This window comes from Phyllopteryx taeniolatus, chromosome 11 (assembly GCF_024500385.1).
Source record: "Phyllopteryx taeniolatus isolate TA_2022b chromosome 11, UOR_Ptae_1.2, whole genome shotgun sequence".
NCBI classification, from domain to species: domain Eukaryota; kingdom Metazoa; phylum Chordata; class Actinopteri; order Syngnathiformes; family Syngnathidae; genus Phyllopteryx; species Phyllopteryx taeniolatus.
The window spans coordinates 8,165,901-8,179,075 of NC_084512.1; the positions used below are offsets into that span (position 1 = coordinate 8,165,901).

The 13,175-nt window shown below is 41.5% G+C and overlaps 1 protein-coding gene across 2 annotated transcripts; it reads right to left on the minus strand.

Moving 5' to 3' along the window:
- Positions 1 to 545: 545 nt before the first annotated feature.
- Positions 546 to 12,924, minus strand: LOC133486069 (cytochrome P450 1B1). Of its 2 annotated transcripts, none has more exons than XM_061790686.1 (3): positions 12,737 to 12,924; positions 9,232 to 10,236; positions 546 to 6,566 (listed from the first exon to the last, which is right to left on the minus strand). In XM_061790686.1, exons 1-3 carry the CDS (start codon positions 12,799 to 12,801, stop codon positions 5,963 to 5,965), a joined length of 1,674 nt encoding a protein of 557 aa, XP_061646670.1. In that variant the 5' UTR covers positions 12,802 to 12,924; the 3' UTR covers positions 546 to 5,962. The 2 variants fall into 2 exon arrangements, with proteins under 2 accessions (XP_061646670.1, XP_061646669.1); XM_061790685.1 differs by lacking the exon at positions 12,737 to 12,924 and adding an exon at positions 10,317 to 10,776.
- Between the last annotated feature and the right edge of the window lie 251 nt (positions 12,925 to 13,175).

Genomic DNA, 13,175 nt, shown 5'->3' on the forward strand with positions numbered 1-13,175 from the left:
TTCGCACTTGGCACTGCCTTCTCCTCTCCATCTTCTGCTGCTCCAACTGGGGCTCTTGTCTGGCTTTTGCTCTCGTGTCATTTGCGAGTCGCATTATGAAGTTCCTCCGTGACATCATCTCATTGGTGCAGTTTTTTATTTTGAGCAATAGCTAAATAAAGGCTAAGAAGCTCACAAGATCTTTTTTATTTTTTTTTATTTTGCCAGCGGGCACCTCTGAAATGATTTCCGAGTCACTCTCAGAGCTAGATGATCACTCTCTGAATCTGGTCCTCCATCAGATTCTTCCTCATAAAGTCTCTGAAGTTAGGCTAAAGCCTCCATAGCTGTCATTTTTCTTTTATTTGTCATTTTTGTTTCTCTTGGGTTGAGAGTGAAGCTACTGTATAGCTATCTTTTAGCATCGCAGAGCATAAAAAAAACAATAGAGCAGGAGAAATAGCGGGAAAATGTAGCAAGTGAAAGTGAAATATGACATCCCCTGTAAAAAGCATGCAGTCAATTTGACTGGAATGGTCATTCGAGGTAGTAATACTCAGATCTCCTTTGTGTTTTGAAATTTTAATGATAAAACAATGTTAGAATAAAATATACACACAGTTAGGAAAGGTCAGGGTCCTATTGGTACATAGGGTTTTTTTTTTCAAACCAAGTTATGACATTTGAAAGCAGTCAAAATGACTGCCTTGGTAGTTCGAGTGTTAATTCAATGGCAAATTTTGCTGCAACATTTTTAGTGATTTTGTCAAGAACCTTTCTGATTTCAAAAGATATCAAATGATGATTGCATGTGTTCATGAACATGTTTTGCTCCATCGGTCCAAACTCCTGTGACTTGTACTACTACTACTACTGTATTACTAATACTCTACACTCGGAACATTCATTCAGATCTGTGTACTAAAGCACACTTTAAAGTTACACAAGCGCAAGAGCTTGTTGTGAATGTTTTGCCGACCTGTGAATCGTTTGTCTGCCCACAGAAAAATCTTAGATTAAGTGTGGAGGCTCTAGCTAATCTTGTTAATGCAGTCTTGACAGTAGAAAGCTTTAATGACATCTAACACTTCCGTGCAATATTTAATCTTTTCTCAGCAGGTTTATTCACGTCTGTCACAGTTAAGAAATGCATTGGCATGAGGGACCTTACAGTCTTTATCTTGACTTCCGTTTCTCAGCTGGCAACTCTGCACATATAAGTGCTAAACTTGGTGTGTTTTCATTCTTAACATTATGGTTTGCAAGCTGTGATAACTGAGGCACCGTGAAGTCTTCATCTTGGACGTGCTTGTGATGTAAGGAGCATGTTGACAACCTTATCAGTAATCATCTACTGTACTTTTATTTCACTTTGTTATGCAGTCTGCGGGTTTCTAACTGATCAAGGACAGGATGTTCTGGCAAACACAGATAACAGCTGCGCAGGGAAAAGCATCACCCAAACACTTCCCCTTTGTCCGTACCTAACTTGATTTGAGTGATGGTAATGAAGGTGAGATGGGGCAATTCTAGATACAGTACCTTCTTGTTTTTTTGCACTTTTTGTATACTAAAATATAAATCACAACTGCATGCCAGACCATGAGACTCTAGCAGTTCTAAACACCTTTTCATGATTGGATAAATGGTCCCTTTTCCTTTGAAAACGACTTTCAAGTTGTCATTTGTTGGTTGTGCAGTATTTGCACCATTGAACACTTCTTTGAGAAACAATGTATTTGTGTCAACCTCAGTGGCATGATATGTGCTGTTTAAGAGTCAAAATGCTTTCTCTGTCACGCTACTGAGACGGTTGCACTTTGCTCCTGCATGTAACGTTCACAACAATTTGTGATTTGTTGCTGCTGGTGGAATGTAAAATTACACCATCTGGTTTAATGAGATAGTGCATTTGACTTCACAGTATATAAAATGCTTTGCTCTTTGGATGATGGTTTCATTCTCTTTGTCATGAGTTTATTCTCACTCACTATATGGCTGGTTTAATTTCAGGGTTAAAAGGTTGACAAGATTTGCAGGGAGTTTTTCCATTTGGAAAATAAGATTTTACAATAATTTTTGAATAATTAAATAGGGAATTTTGGAAATAATTTAATAGGTATTTAATGAAACATTTTGGGAAGAACACCTACCAATCATGATCATGAAAAAGCCAGATTTGTATCTGGAAAACATTAGTCAGGATGCTATACGCAAGTACAACCCCAATTCCAATGAAGTTGGGATGTTGTGTTAAACATAAATAAAAACAGAATACAATGATTTACGAATCATATTCAACCAATATATAATTGCATACACTACAAAGACAAGATATTTAATGTTCAAACTGATGAACTTGATTGTTTTTAGCAAATAATCATTAACTTAGAATTTTATGGCTGCAACACGTTCCAAAAAAGCTGGGACAGGTGGCAAAAAAGACTGAGAAAGTTTAGGAATGCTCATCAAACACCTGTTTTGGAAGATCCCACAGGTGGACAGGCTAATTGGGAACAGGCGGGTGCCATGATTGGGTATAAAAGGGGCTTCCCTGAATTGCTCAGTCATTCACAAGCAAAGATAGGGCGAGGTTCACCTCTTTGTGAACAAGTGCATGAGAAAATCGTTGAACAGTTTAAGGACAATGTTCCTCAACGTACAAATGCAAGGAATTTAGGGATTTCATCTACGGTCTATAATATCATCAAAAGGTTCAGAGAATCTGGAGAAATCACTGCATGTCGGGTTAGGGTTATGGCCGAAAACCAACATTGAATGCCCGTGACCTTCAATCCCTCAGGCGGAACTGGATCAAAACGTTTTTGGAACGTGTTGCAGCCATAAAATTCCAAGTTAATGATTATTTGCTAAAAACAATAAAGTTTATATGTTTGAACATTAAATATCTTGTCTTTGTCGTGTATTCAATTAAATATAGGTCGAACATGATTTACAAATCATTGTATTCTGTTTTTATTTATGTTAAACACAACATCACAAGTTCATTGGAATTGGGGTTGTAGAAAAACAATAAGTATAAAACCAAAACATCCATCAAACTGAAAGCATTTCTGCAGGTCTCACAAAATCAAAATGTATTTTGTGAGTGAGACACAGACAATGGATATAAAAAGTCTCCACACGCCTGTTCAAATGCCAGATTTTTGTGACATTAAAAAAATAGGCCAAAATAAATCATTAAAAAAAAAGTTTGTCCACCATTAATGTGACGTATAACTTATCAAATCTACTGAGAAAAAAAAATAAAATTTCATGAGGAAGAGTAAAAATAAACTGAAGATACAATAACGTGGTTGCCCAATTGTGCACACCCTCTTATAACTGAGGATGTGCCTGTGTTCAGAATTAACCAATCCCATCCGAACTCATGTTAAATGGGAGTAAGGACACACCTGCCAACATTACAAGTGCCTCTAAATAACCCTGAATAAAGTTCTTTTATATATATATATATGTGTGTGTGTGTGTGTGTGTGTACAGTGGGTACGGAAAGTATTCAGACCCCCAAAAAATTTTCACTCTTTGTTTTATTGCAGCCATTTGCTTAAATAATCTGTACATTTTTTTCCTTCATTAATGTACACACAGCACCCCATATTGACATAAAAAAACGGAATTGTTGATTTTTTTTGCAGATTTATTAAAAAATAAAAACTGAAATATCACACAGCCATAAGTATTCAGACCCTTTGCTGTGACACTCATATATTTAACTCGGGTGCTGTTCATTTCTTCTGATCATCCTTGAGATGGTTCTACACCTTCATTGGAGTCCAGCTGTGTTTGATTATACTGATTGGACTTGATTTGGAAAGCCACACCTGTCAAAATAAGACCTTACAGCTCACAGTGCATGTCAGAGCAAATGAGGTCAAAGGAACTGCCTGAAGAGCTCAGAGACAGAATTGTGGCAAGGCACAGATCTGGCCAAGGTTACAAAAAAAAAACCATCTGCTGCACTTAAGGTTCCTAAGAGCACAGTGGCCTCCATAATGCTTAAATGGAAGACGTTTGGGGTGACCAGAACCCTTCCTAGAGCTGGCCGTCCAGCCAAACTGAGCAATCGGCAGAGAATAGCCTTGGTGAGAGAGGTAAAGAAGAACCCAAAGATCACTGTGGCTGAGCTCCAGAGATGCAGTCGGGAGATGGGAGAAACTTCTAGAAAGTCAACCATCACTGCAGCCCTCCACCAGTCGGGGCTTTATGGGAGAGTGGCCCGACGAAAGCCTCTCCTCAGTGCAAGACACATGAAAGCCCGCATGGAGTTTGCTAACAAACACCTGAAGGACTCCAAGATGGTGAGAAATAAGATTATCTGGTCTGATGAGACCAAGATAGAAATTGTTGGCCTTAATTCTAAGTGGCATGTGTGAAGAAAACCAGGCACTGCTCATCACCTGTCCAATACAGTCCCAACAGTGAAGCATGTTGGTGGCAGCATCATGCTGTGGGTGTGTTTGTCAGTTGCAAGGACAGGACGACCGGTTGCAGTCGAAGGAAAGATGAATGTGGCCAAGTACAGGGATATCCTGGATGAAAACCTTCTCTAGAGTGCTCAGGAACTCAGACTGGGCAGACGGTTCACCTTACAAAAAGACAATGACCCTAAGCACACAGCTAAAATAACAAAGGAGTGGCTTGAGAACAACTCCGTGACTGTTCTTGAATGGCCTAGCCAGAACCCAATTGAGAAACACCTGAAAATGGCTGTCCACCAACGTTCACCATCCAACCTGACAGAACTGTAGCGAATCTGCAAGGAGGAATGGCTGAGGATCCCCAAATCCAGGTGTGAAAAACCTATTGCATCTTTCCCAAAAAGACTCATGGCTGTATTAGCTCAAAAGGGTGCTTCTACGAAATACTGAGCAAAGGGTCTGAATACTTATGGCTGTGTGATATTTCAGTTTTTCTTTTTTAATAAATGTGCAACAATTTCAACAATTCCCTTTTTTTTCTGTCAATATCAGGTGCTGTGTGTACATTGAGGGGTAAAAATGTAACTTAAATGATTTTAGCAAATGGCTGCAATATAACAAAGAGTGAAAATTTTAAGGGGGTCTGAATACTTTCCGTACCCACTGTGTGTGTATGTGTGTGTGTATATGTATATATATATATATATATAAATATATATAGTACAGACTGCTATAAGTTTTGCTAGACAACATTTGTGTAGACAATGTTCAGCGCGTACATCTTTTGTCAGTAAACAAAATTGCAAGTTACCGCTATCACTGTGGCTTTAAATCCCACATCATAACTGTAGTTGGAACACTAAGCAAATTAAAAAAAAAAAAACACTCACATTTGCTGTATTGTTACTTTAGTAGATATCAACAAAAGTTGTCATGACCTAATGTAGGTCTATTAATTGGTGCATGCATACAACAGCTCACAAGTAGCTCTTGCATGTACATTAGCTTTCACTGTGTATTATTTGTATTATTTGGTATTACATCTGCCTTACCCCTGAATGGCTATCTTGAAAGTCCAAAGTTACACATACTGGCATATGTTTTTAGGGCTGAACCGCTCCATGAGCTTAGTTACCTGGTAGTCATTGTTTAACAGGAATGTTATATTAAATAAGAACCTGTTTGAATCCCAACAGCAGGGTGCCACCATGATGTCCACACATCCTTACTTCAGCCTCAATGTAGCTCCATCTGAAATCTGGTTAGGATTCATGATGCAGTCCTCTACTTAGATGAATGAAGAAAGTGACTTTCCGTGCCTGCCCCAAATGTGAATATGTCCCGTGTTATGTCTCTGTCTGGCACTGTAGTACATATATTCATGATAGGTTTGCCATGTGTGATAACGTCTTCATTCTAAAACAACTTGAAGCCATAAAGTGAACACATGGCTGACATGTTTTGCTGAACTTGACATTTCATCTCATAAATATTTTCAGTTCTTTTGTGTCCTTTTTTTGTCTTTGTTTGTATTCATTTTTTTAAGAGTCTGAGGGCTGTGCCTTGATGACCTCGGGTAAAACCTGGCTGGTCACCTCTTCGAGCAGCCTCATGTTATCTCGCAGAGACACGGCTATGGAGAAAGCGTTTGGTTTGAGAGTCAGACCGTAGGTGTAGCTGAGGTCAGGAGGCCTGGCAGGGTCTGTGCTTATGTGGCACTGGTGAGCCAGAAGAGATGTGAAGAGGAAAATCTGAATCTTGGCCAGCTCCTCTCCAATACAGCGCCGCTTACCCAGAGAGAAGATGAGCACGGAACTGCATAGGTCCTTGTTCAGGTCACCACTGGGGTGCAGGAAACGCTGCGGGTCAAATATCTCAGGCTTTGTCCAAAGGGCGGGATTGTGATTGGAGGACCACTGGTTTACAAAAACGACTGTGTTCTGTGGGATGGTGTAACCACCGATGGAGGTGTCTGTGGTAGTGTAGTGAGGGATGGTGAGCGGCACGAAGCTGGTGAAGCGCATCACCTCGTAGATGAAGGCCTTGACATAAGGCAGCAAGGGCTGGTCCTCGATGGAGGGGAGGCGACTGCGGTCCACTACTTTGTCCACTTCCTCTTGGAGACGCACCTGCATGTCCGGATACCTTCGTTCACAGAGTGAGACCTGCATGTTAGGTGACTTCAGAGGTGCGTAAAGTAGCCAAATATTGTACTCAAGTAAGAGTACTGTTACTTTAGAATAATATGACTAAGTAAAAGTAAAAAGCAGTCCTCCAAATAATTACTTGAGTAAGAGTAAGAAAGTGTTCAGTGAAAGAAATACTGAAGTACTGAGTAACTAGCGAGTAATTGATTTGTTTTTTAAACTAGAGAACATGAACATCAAACGAAATTTAAAAAATAATAATAATAATAAATCAAATATGAATGTACAAATTTGGATATTGCTGAACGATATCACTTAATCTAAAACATAAAAATGTTTATAAAATAAAATGTGTGTGTGTGTGTCAGAGAGAGAGAGCGAGAGAGAGAGAGAGAGAGAGAAAGCTAATGTTGCCATATGCACAGCCAAAATAACAGCAAAAACATCTGCAACTTCCCACAAGGTGTTTTCTCAAATTAGAAGCGGGCTGAGATATCCAAGTTTGGACAGTGACAAAACTGTTAAAGCTGATGTTTTTCCATGGTCTGTAATGCAAACACGAGTCGTGCGCAGCTGTAACGACTCACTTTGATTGGCCCACAAAGCCCAATTGAAGACTTTGTGTGTGGATGTGACTTTCTTGTGTCGTTTGATTGGTGAACTTGAGTCAAACATCACTGTGGTAATCACGGTGGATTGGAGCAACGGCGCCAGATGCGGAAGTCGAAAAGGAAAGTCTAAAAATAGTTTGTGCACGCAATTATTGATAAATGAAATAGCGAGCGGCGGCACGGTGACCGACTGGTTAGAGCATCTGCCTCACAGTTCTGAGGACCTCAATCTCAATCCCCGGCCCCCGCCTGTGTGGAGTTTGCATGTTCGCCCCGTGGCCTTTCTCCGGGTACTCCGGTTTCCTCCCACATCCCAAAAACATGCGCGGTAGGTTAATTGAAGTCTCTAAATTGCCCCTAGGTGTGAATGTGAGTGTGAATGGTTTTTTGTTTGTATGTATGTGCCCTGCGATTGGCTGGCGACCAGTTCAGGGTGTATCCCGCCTCCTGCCCGATGATAGCTGGGATAGGCTCCAGCACTGCCGCGACCCGCTTGAGGAGAAGCGGGTCAGAAAATGGATGGATGGAGATCATTGTAACGGAGTAAAAGTAACATAAATACTCGAGTAGAAGTAAAATGTATGCTTGATTAAAACTACTCTGACAAGTATAATTTTTCCCAAGTGTTACTTGAGCAAATGTAATGCATTCCTACTCACCTCTGGGTGACTTACTTCAAAATTGATTAAAAATCACACACCTTCAAATTACAATTTTGAATCCAGTACTATATGTCTTTTTCCGTTTGGGGAAAGCGCTTTTCTGTTGCATTGGAAAGCCACCATTGGATGAATTTAGTTTGGAAGAACTTGACTGGCCGTGACCTTAACCTTTTGGGATGAACTAGCGCAGCGATTGGGAACACAAATGCACAAAAATCAGACCACGTGTCCCATTTGTCCACCTTGGGACTGTGTCAAATGTAATAGAAACACTTAATTGACACGACTGAATATTTTTAGAATCGATTATTCTATTGATCTATCCAACGAAAAATCAGGTAAAACAATATTTTGTGTTAGTTTCTTGCAAAATCTTTGTTTTCTTATATTACTGTTTATTAACCAAATATTGTTGTTTATCTGGTATTGTTTCATAACAAACAAAACCAAATAAACAACAGTTAAGCAATTGCACAAGAGAGGGCCTGATGTTATAATTCCCAACCTTATTGAAGCAAAGCTACTTCTTGGGTGTGAATTAGCACATTTTTCTATTGTCACGTACAGGTTACACATACTACACCTGCAAATAATATTTATTTTTCGTCATAGTTTAAAATGATTTTAATTTTTTTCTATGAATTGATTACGATTTAGTTTCAGGTTTGGTCCGTAATGGCCGAAAATAGGGGAAAATATTGATCGTTGTTCGCCAACGTGACAGCAGAGGTTTGCAAATGCCTGATATTGATTAAACACAAAATATAATCAGTCCGAGAATATTGATTGTTGAGAGGCTGGCGTCGGAGGATTTGGACGATTTGTTGGTAAACAATGGCTCTAAATGATGACTTCATTATCAAAATAGCTGTTGATTCATTTGATGTTCGATTAGCTAACCAAGTCATTCCAATCGCCTTGAGGAGGCATATTTGCGTTGCATTTATGATTTTATCTGTCACTCATTTTTTGTTCATACTTTATTTTGGCACCATCGCTCGCCGCTTGTCCACCCAACAATCAAGAATGTCAAATTTGTTTAGTGCCTTCAGGAGGAGAATGCGTTTCTTTTTCTTGGCGCTACACTAATAAAATATTTGTAATGACTCTGCCACCTTGACAACATCCGGCCACCATCAGCTCATGTCGGTATTTTGTGTCGGTGTTTTGCTAAAATTACTTTTTACTTTTATGGGGGGCACCAACCCATGGAAGTCTAATTGGAGGGTTATCCCCGCTTAATCAAGAATTTGGGGGGTTTAAAAAAATAAATATATATATATATATATACTAATGTTTTTTTGTGTTTGTTGATGTTGTCGTTGTTTTTCATTGTAATGAACTCTCCACTGATTTTCGCTCCCGCCCGGTCCCAAGTCAAGCGACTTACTTGACTAGGATGAGGATGAGCCACTGCAGCATTGTTGACAACGTATCTTGACTTGCTCCGAAGATATCTGAAACAGTGGCGGGCACATAGTCCTTCATCGATGGGGAGCCAGTTTTCTCACTGATTTTGTCCAAGGCCGCGATCAAAGCATCGGTCATGTCCCTGATGGCGCCCGACTGAAACGTCTTCCTGTGCGCCATCACCTTATCCTGAATAAAGGTGTTGAACTCCCGGTTGAGCGTCTTGAAGTTGTCAAACATGGTTTTGATGGGGTTGGGAAAGTACTGGAGCCAGGGCATCACGTCCACGATGCTCCCCGCGCCCACAGTCTCCGTGAACTGGTTGTTCCTACCCACCACCTGGCGGAACTCCTCGTCCTCGTACGAGTACCTCTTTCCGAAGCACACCGCGCTCATCGTGTTGGCCGTGGACACCACCAGGTACTCCAGGGCCACGAAGAACCGTTGCTGCTCGGTCTTGCCCACGAAAAGCTGCAGGAGCTCTTTAAATTCACAAAGGATGTGCCGCTCGAACGTCTTCTTGGTCCGCCGGTTCCCCGTGGAGAACATCCTCACCGCGGAATGGGCCACCCTGCGGTGCACCTTCCACCAGTCCGACGTGGTGGCGAAGGCGAGCCCGTCCCCGTTGGAGATGAGCTGGAACGAAGTGAAATCGGGTCTGCCGGCAAACTCCGAGCCCTGTTTGAGCAACGCCTGCTTGATGGCGTCCCCGTTCAGGACCACCACGCTCCGGCAGCCTAATTGAATCTGGAAAATGTCACCGTATTTCTCGGCCATGCGCATGAAATACAGGTGCGGCGCTTTGCCCAGTTGCGCCGCGTTGCCGACGATGGGCCAGGCGAAGGGGCCCGGCACGCGCACAGCCGAGTGCCGCAGGAGCCACCGACACACTTGGAAGCTCAGCAGAAGGGTGACACAAGTCAAAAACAGGCTGGTCAGGGTCTCTCCGCCGCTCTCATCCAGCCTCAAAGCCATCTCGACGATCCTGCAAGGGGCAACGGCATCAATCTTAAAGTCGCGCTGCGAACCGCACTAATCTACCTTGCAATTAAAAGTCAATAATACCTGGCCATGAGAAAAAAATTATCTCTGTTCCAAATGATGGATTTGTTCAAATTCTTCCTGCCGTCAAATCTCAAAGTGCGCAGCCTGTTGCGCTCTCGGCTGCATGCTCTCTGCGCGCGCATGTGAAAGGTTTGCACATTTCTCCCACTTGCAACCCAAATTTACGTCCCGACATCGCAGCACGTCTGCTTCTTTGCGCCGCTTTGATAATGTGGGCAGGTTGCTTTTCAATTTTTTTTTTTTTTTTTAACGTGTTGTTAGAAAGGGGGTCACGGCAGCCTGCAAACATCGCCTCCTCCGAGCAGCATCCCCACCCTCCCTGCTCGATACGCAGGTAAGGCGTCACTGGCACTTAAAACATAACGCAAACATGCAGAAGTTATTTGACTGTAAAAGATTATTTTCCAGGGAAAGAGTGGAAAAGGATGGCAGTTTACCACATTTGAATCATGTGCAACCATCCCCCCCCCCCCAGTATAGTAGTAGTAGTCCATTATATGAATTGCAACATCACATTTTATGAAATGAAATGAAATTACAATCGTAAATGCCTCGCTTTTAAACGATCCCCTCATTTAAGATTTGACATGCATTTATTTGGTTGTTTTTCTTCTTCTTTCCTCTTTGGATAGTGATGAGTTATTGATCGCCTGGTGTGAGTGGCCCCACACCAAGCGAATGAGTCCCAGAGGTGACTATCTGCGGACACATGCACTTCTATGGAATTTCGGGTGTGCTTTCCAATCGAGCCACCAGGAGGAGGCGAATGCCACGTTGTGGAGCATCAAAAGCTAATTAGTGCACGATCCACGATACCGCGGGTGTCAAACTCAAGGCCCGGGGCCCCGATCTGGCCCGCCAACTCATTTTATGTGGCCCACGAAAGCAAAGCAAACGAATCATCTATGTCACCTTCCAAAGTTGACATAGATGATTCGTGCTCAAATTCTCATATATAATAAATAGTATTGTTGAGCTATTGCAAGCATTTTCTGTTTACTGTAACTAAGTTGAACAAACTATTACCCTTGACTTCTGATTTCAAAACTAGGTATCCATCAATTTGTTGTGCGTATGCAATGGTATTATGAGGTGACTAAACAGTTATATGGTTTCACAGTCGACGGCCCTCTGAGGGAAACCCTGACTACAATGTGGCCCGTGACAAAAATGAGTTTGACACACCTGCGCTATACAATTATTTGAGGGTGTATAGATGTTGCTATTTGCCAGTGTGTTGCAGACTACTTGTGTTTTTGTCTTGATGTGAACTGCCGCTTCTCCTCTGTTGGCCTCCTGGTCTCATCTTTCTGCCCAGTGGGATTTGGGGATCCGCTTCAGCACCGCGGACAGCAGCTTATATCACACCGATGCAGCCACTGAACCCCATTATCCATCCATCCATTTTCTACAGCGCTCGTCTTCATTGAGGTCATGGGTGAACTGGAGCCTATCGCAGCTGATTTTGGGCAAGAGGCCGCTCACGCCCTGGAATGGTCGCCAGCCAATTGCAGGGCACGGGGGTCTTGAACTCGTTTTTGTGACGGGCCACGTTGTAGTTAAAGTTTACCTCAGAGGGCTGTTATGACTGTGAAGTCGTTTAATCATGTCATCATATTTACATTCACAACAAATTGGTGAATAACTAGTTTTGAAATCAAAAACGAAGGATAATTGTTTGTACAACCTTGTTCAAGTTACTTTAAAAAGGGGTTTGGTAACAAAAAATGCTTGCAATATCTCAATGTTATTATTTATTTCATATGACAATTAGACATTTTTGGTACAGATTTTAGCGAGAAAGTTGACACACAATTTGTTTTCGCAGGCCACATAAAATTATGTGGCAGGCCAGGTTTGGTCGCCGGGCATTGAGTTTGACACCTGCGATTTTCGCGTCTTCAGTGACTATATATTGTGCATGATTTTGGGAAGGTGGGAGGAAGCTAGAGTACCCCTAAGAAAAGCAGAAGCGAGGACGGGGAAAACATTCAAACTCCACACAAGAAGGCCGCAGCCAAGATTCAGACCTCAGAACTTTGCAACTTTGCAGAAAATTGCTATATAAATAGTTTTGATTGATTGATTGATTAATTGGTTTATACAAAGCATATTTATCTACAGTGATGAATTTCACATCATCCACCTTCCAGCAATCTCCGTTGCAAGCCATATTAAACCACACCAACTGTCCATGATGTTCCTTTTAGTTTGTTGTAAATAGTATATGAAAATACCCAGTAATTGACATTTAAACATAATAATAATAATATAATGATTTGTTTTTGCATGTTTACATGTTTGATAAAAGTAAAGTATTTTTGCATAGTGTTGACCTTTTTTAATATTCCTAAAACACTGCATGATCTCCAAAAGTAACCCTTCTAGAAAATTTAGAGGTAAAGGCAAAGTGAACTTACTGAGTGTCCAGTTTTCTGCCCTTGATGAGTGTCACACAAGTCGAGATGTTGGTGTGGTAGTGCATTTGTAGTTGGGAATCGGTCCAAGAGGGTGGAGACAAGCCAACGTGTGGACTGAATCCAGCCTCCTTTACTTGCAGAACCTTTTTCCTAAACCAAACCACAGAATGTCACCCTCGCCTTTTACTTTCTCAGGATATTTGTGTACAAACTGATGCGGCCTTAATTGTAAATCGCAATTACACGTCACTTAAGTTTATCCCCGCCCTCTCTTTCTTTCTTTATAAATGTCACAAGGTTTGTTAGCAATGACATGTCACCTGCTGTATAAAGTATAAGAGAGCTCATCATCCTTATCAATATTATACCTTTCCAAGAAATCAGCTGGAAAAGACTGATGACTACTCATATGAATTGAGTTCAACTGAATAAGCTCAGA

What these genes read in the sequence shown, in the direction of transcription:
- LOC133486069 (XM_061790685.1), bottom strand. Translation starts at nt 10,438, where the DNA reads ATGCGCGCGCAGAGAGCATGCAGCCGAGAGCGCAACAGGCTGCGCACT. An exon ending in AATTTTTTTCTCATGGCCAG is followed by an intron (nt 10,237 to 10,316) that starts GTATTATTGACT and finishes TGCCCCTTGCAG; the next exon opens with GATCGTCGAGATGGCTTTGA. An exon ending in CTCATCCTCATCCTAGTCAA is followed by an intron (nt 6,567 to 9,231) that starts GTAAGTCGCTTG and finishes CTGTGAACGAAG; the next exon opens with GTATCCGGACATGCAGGTGC.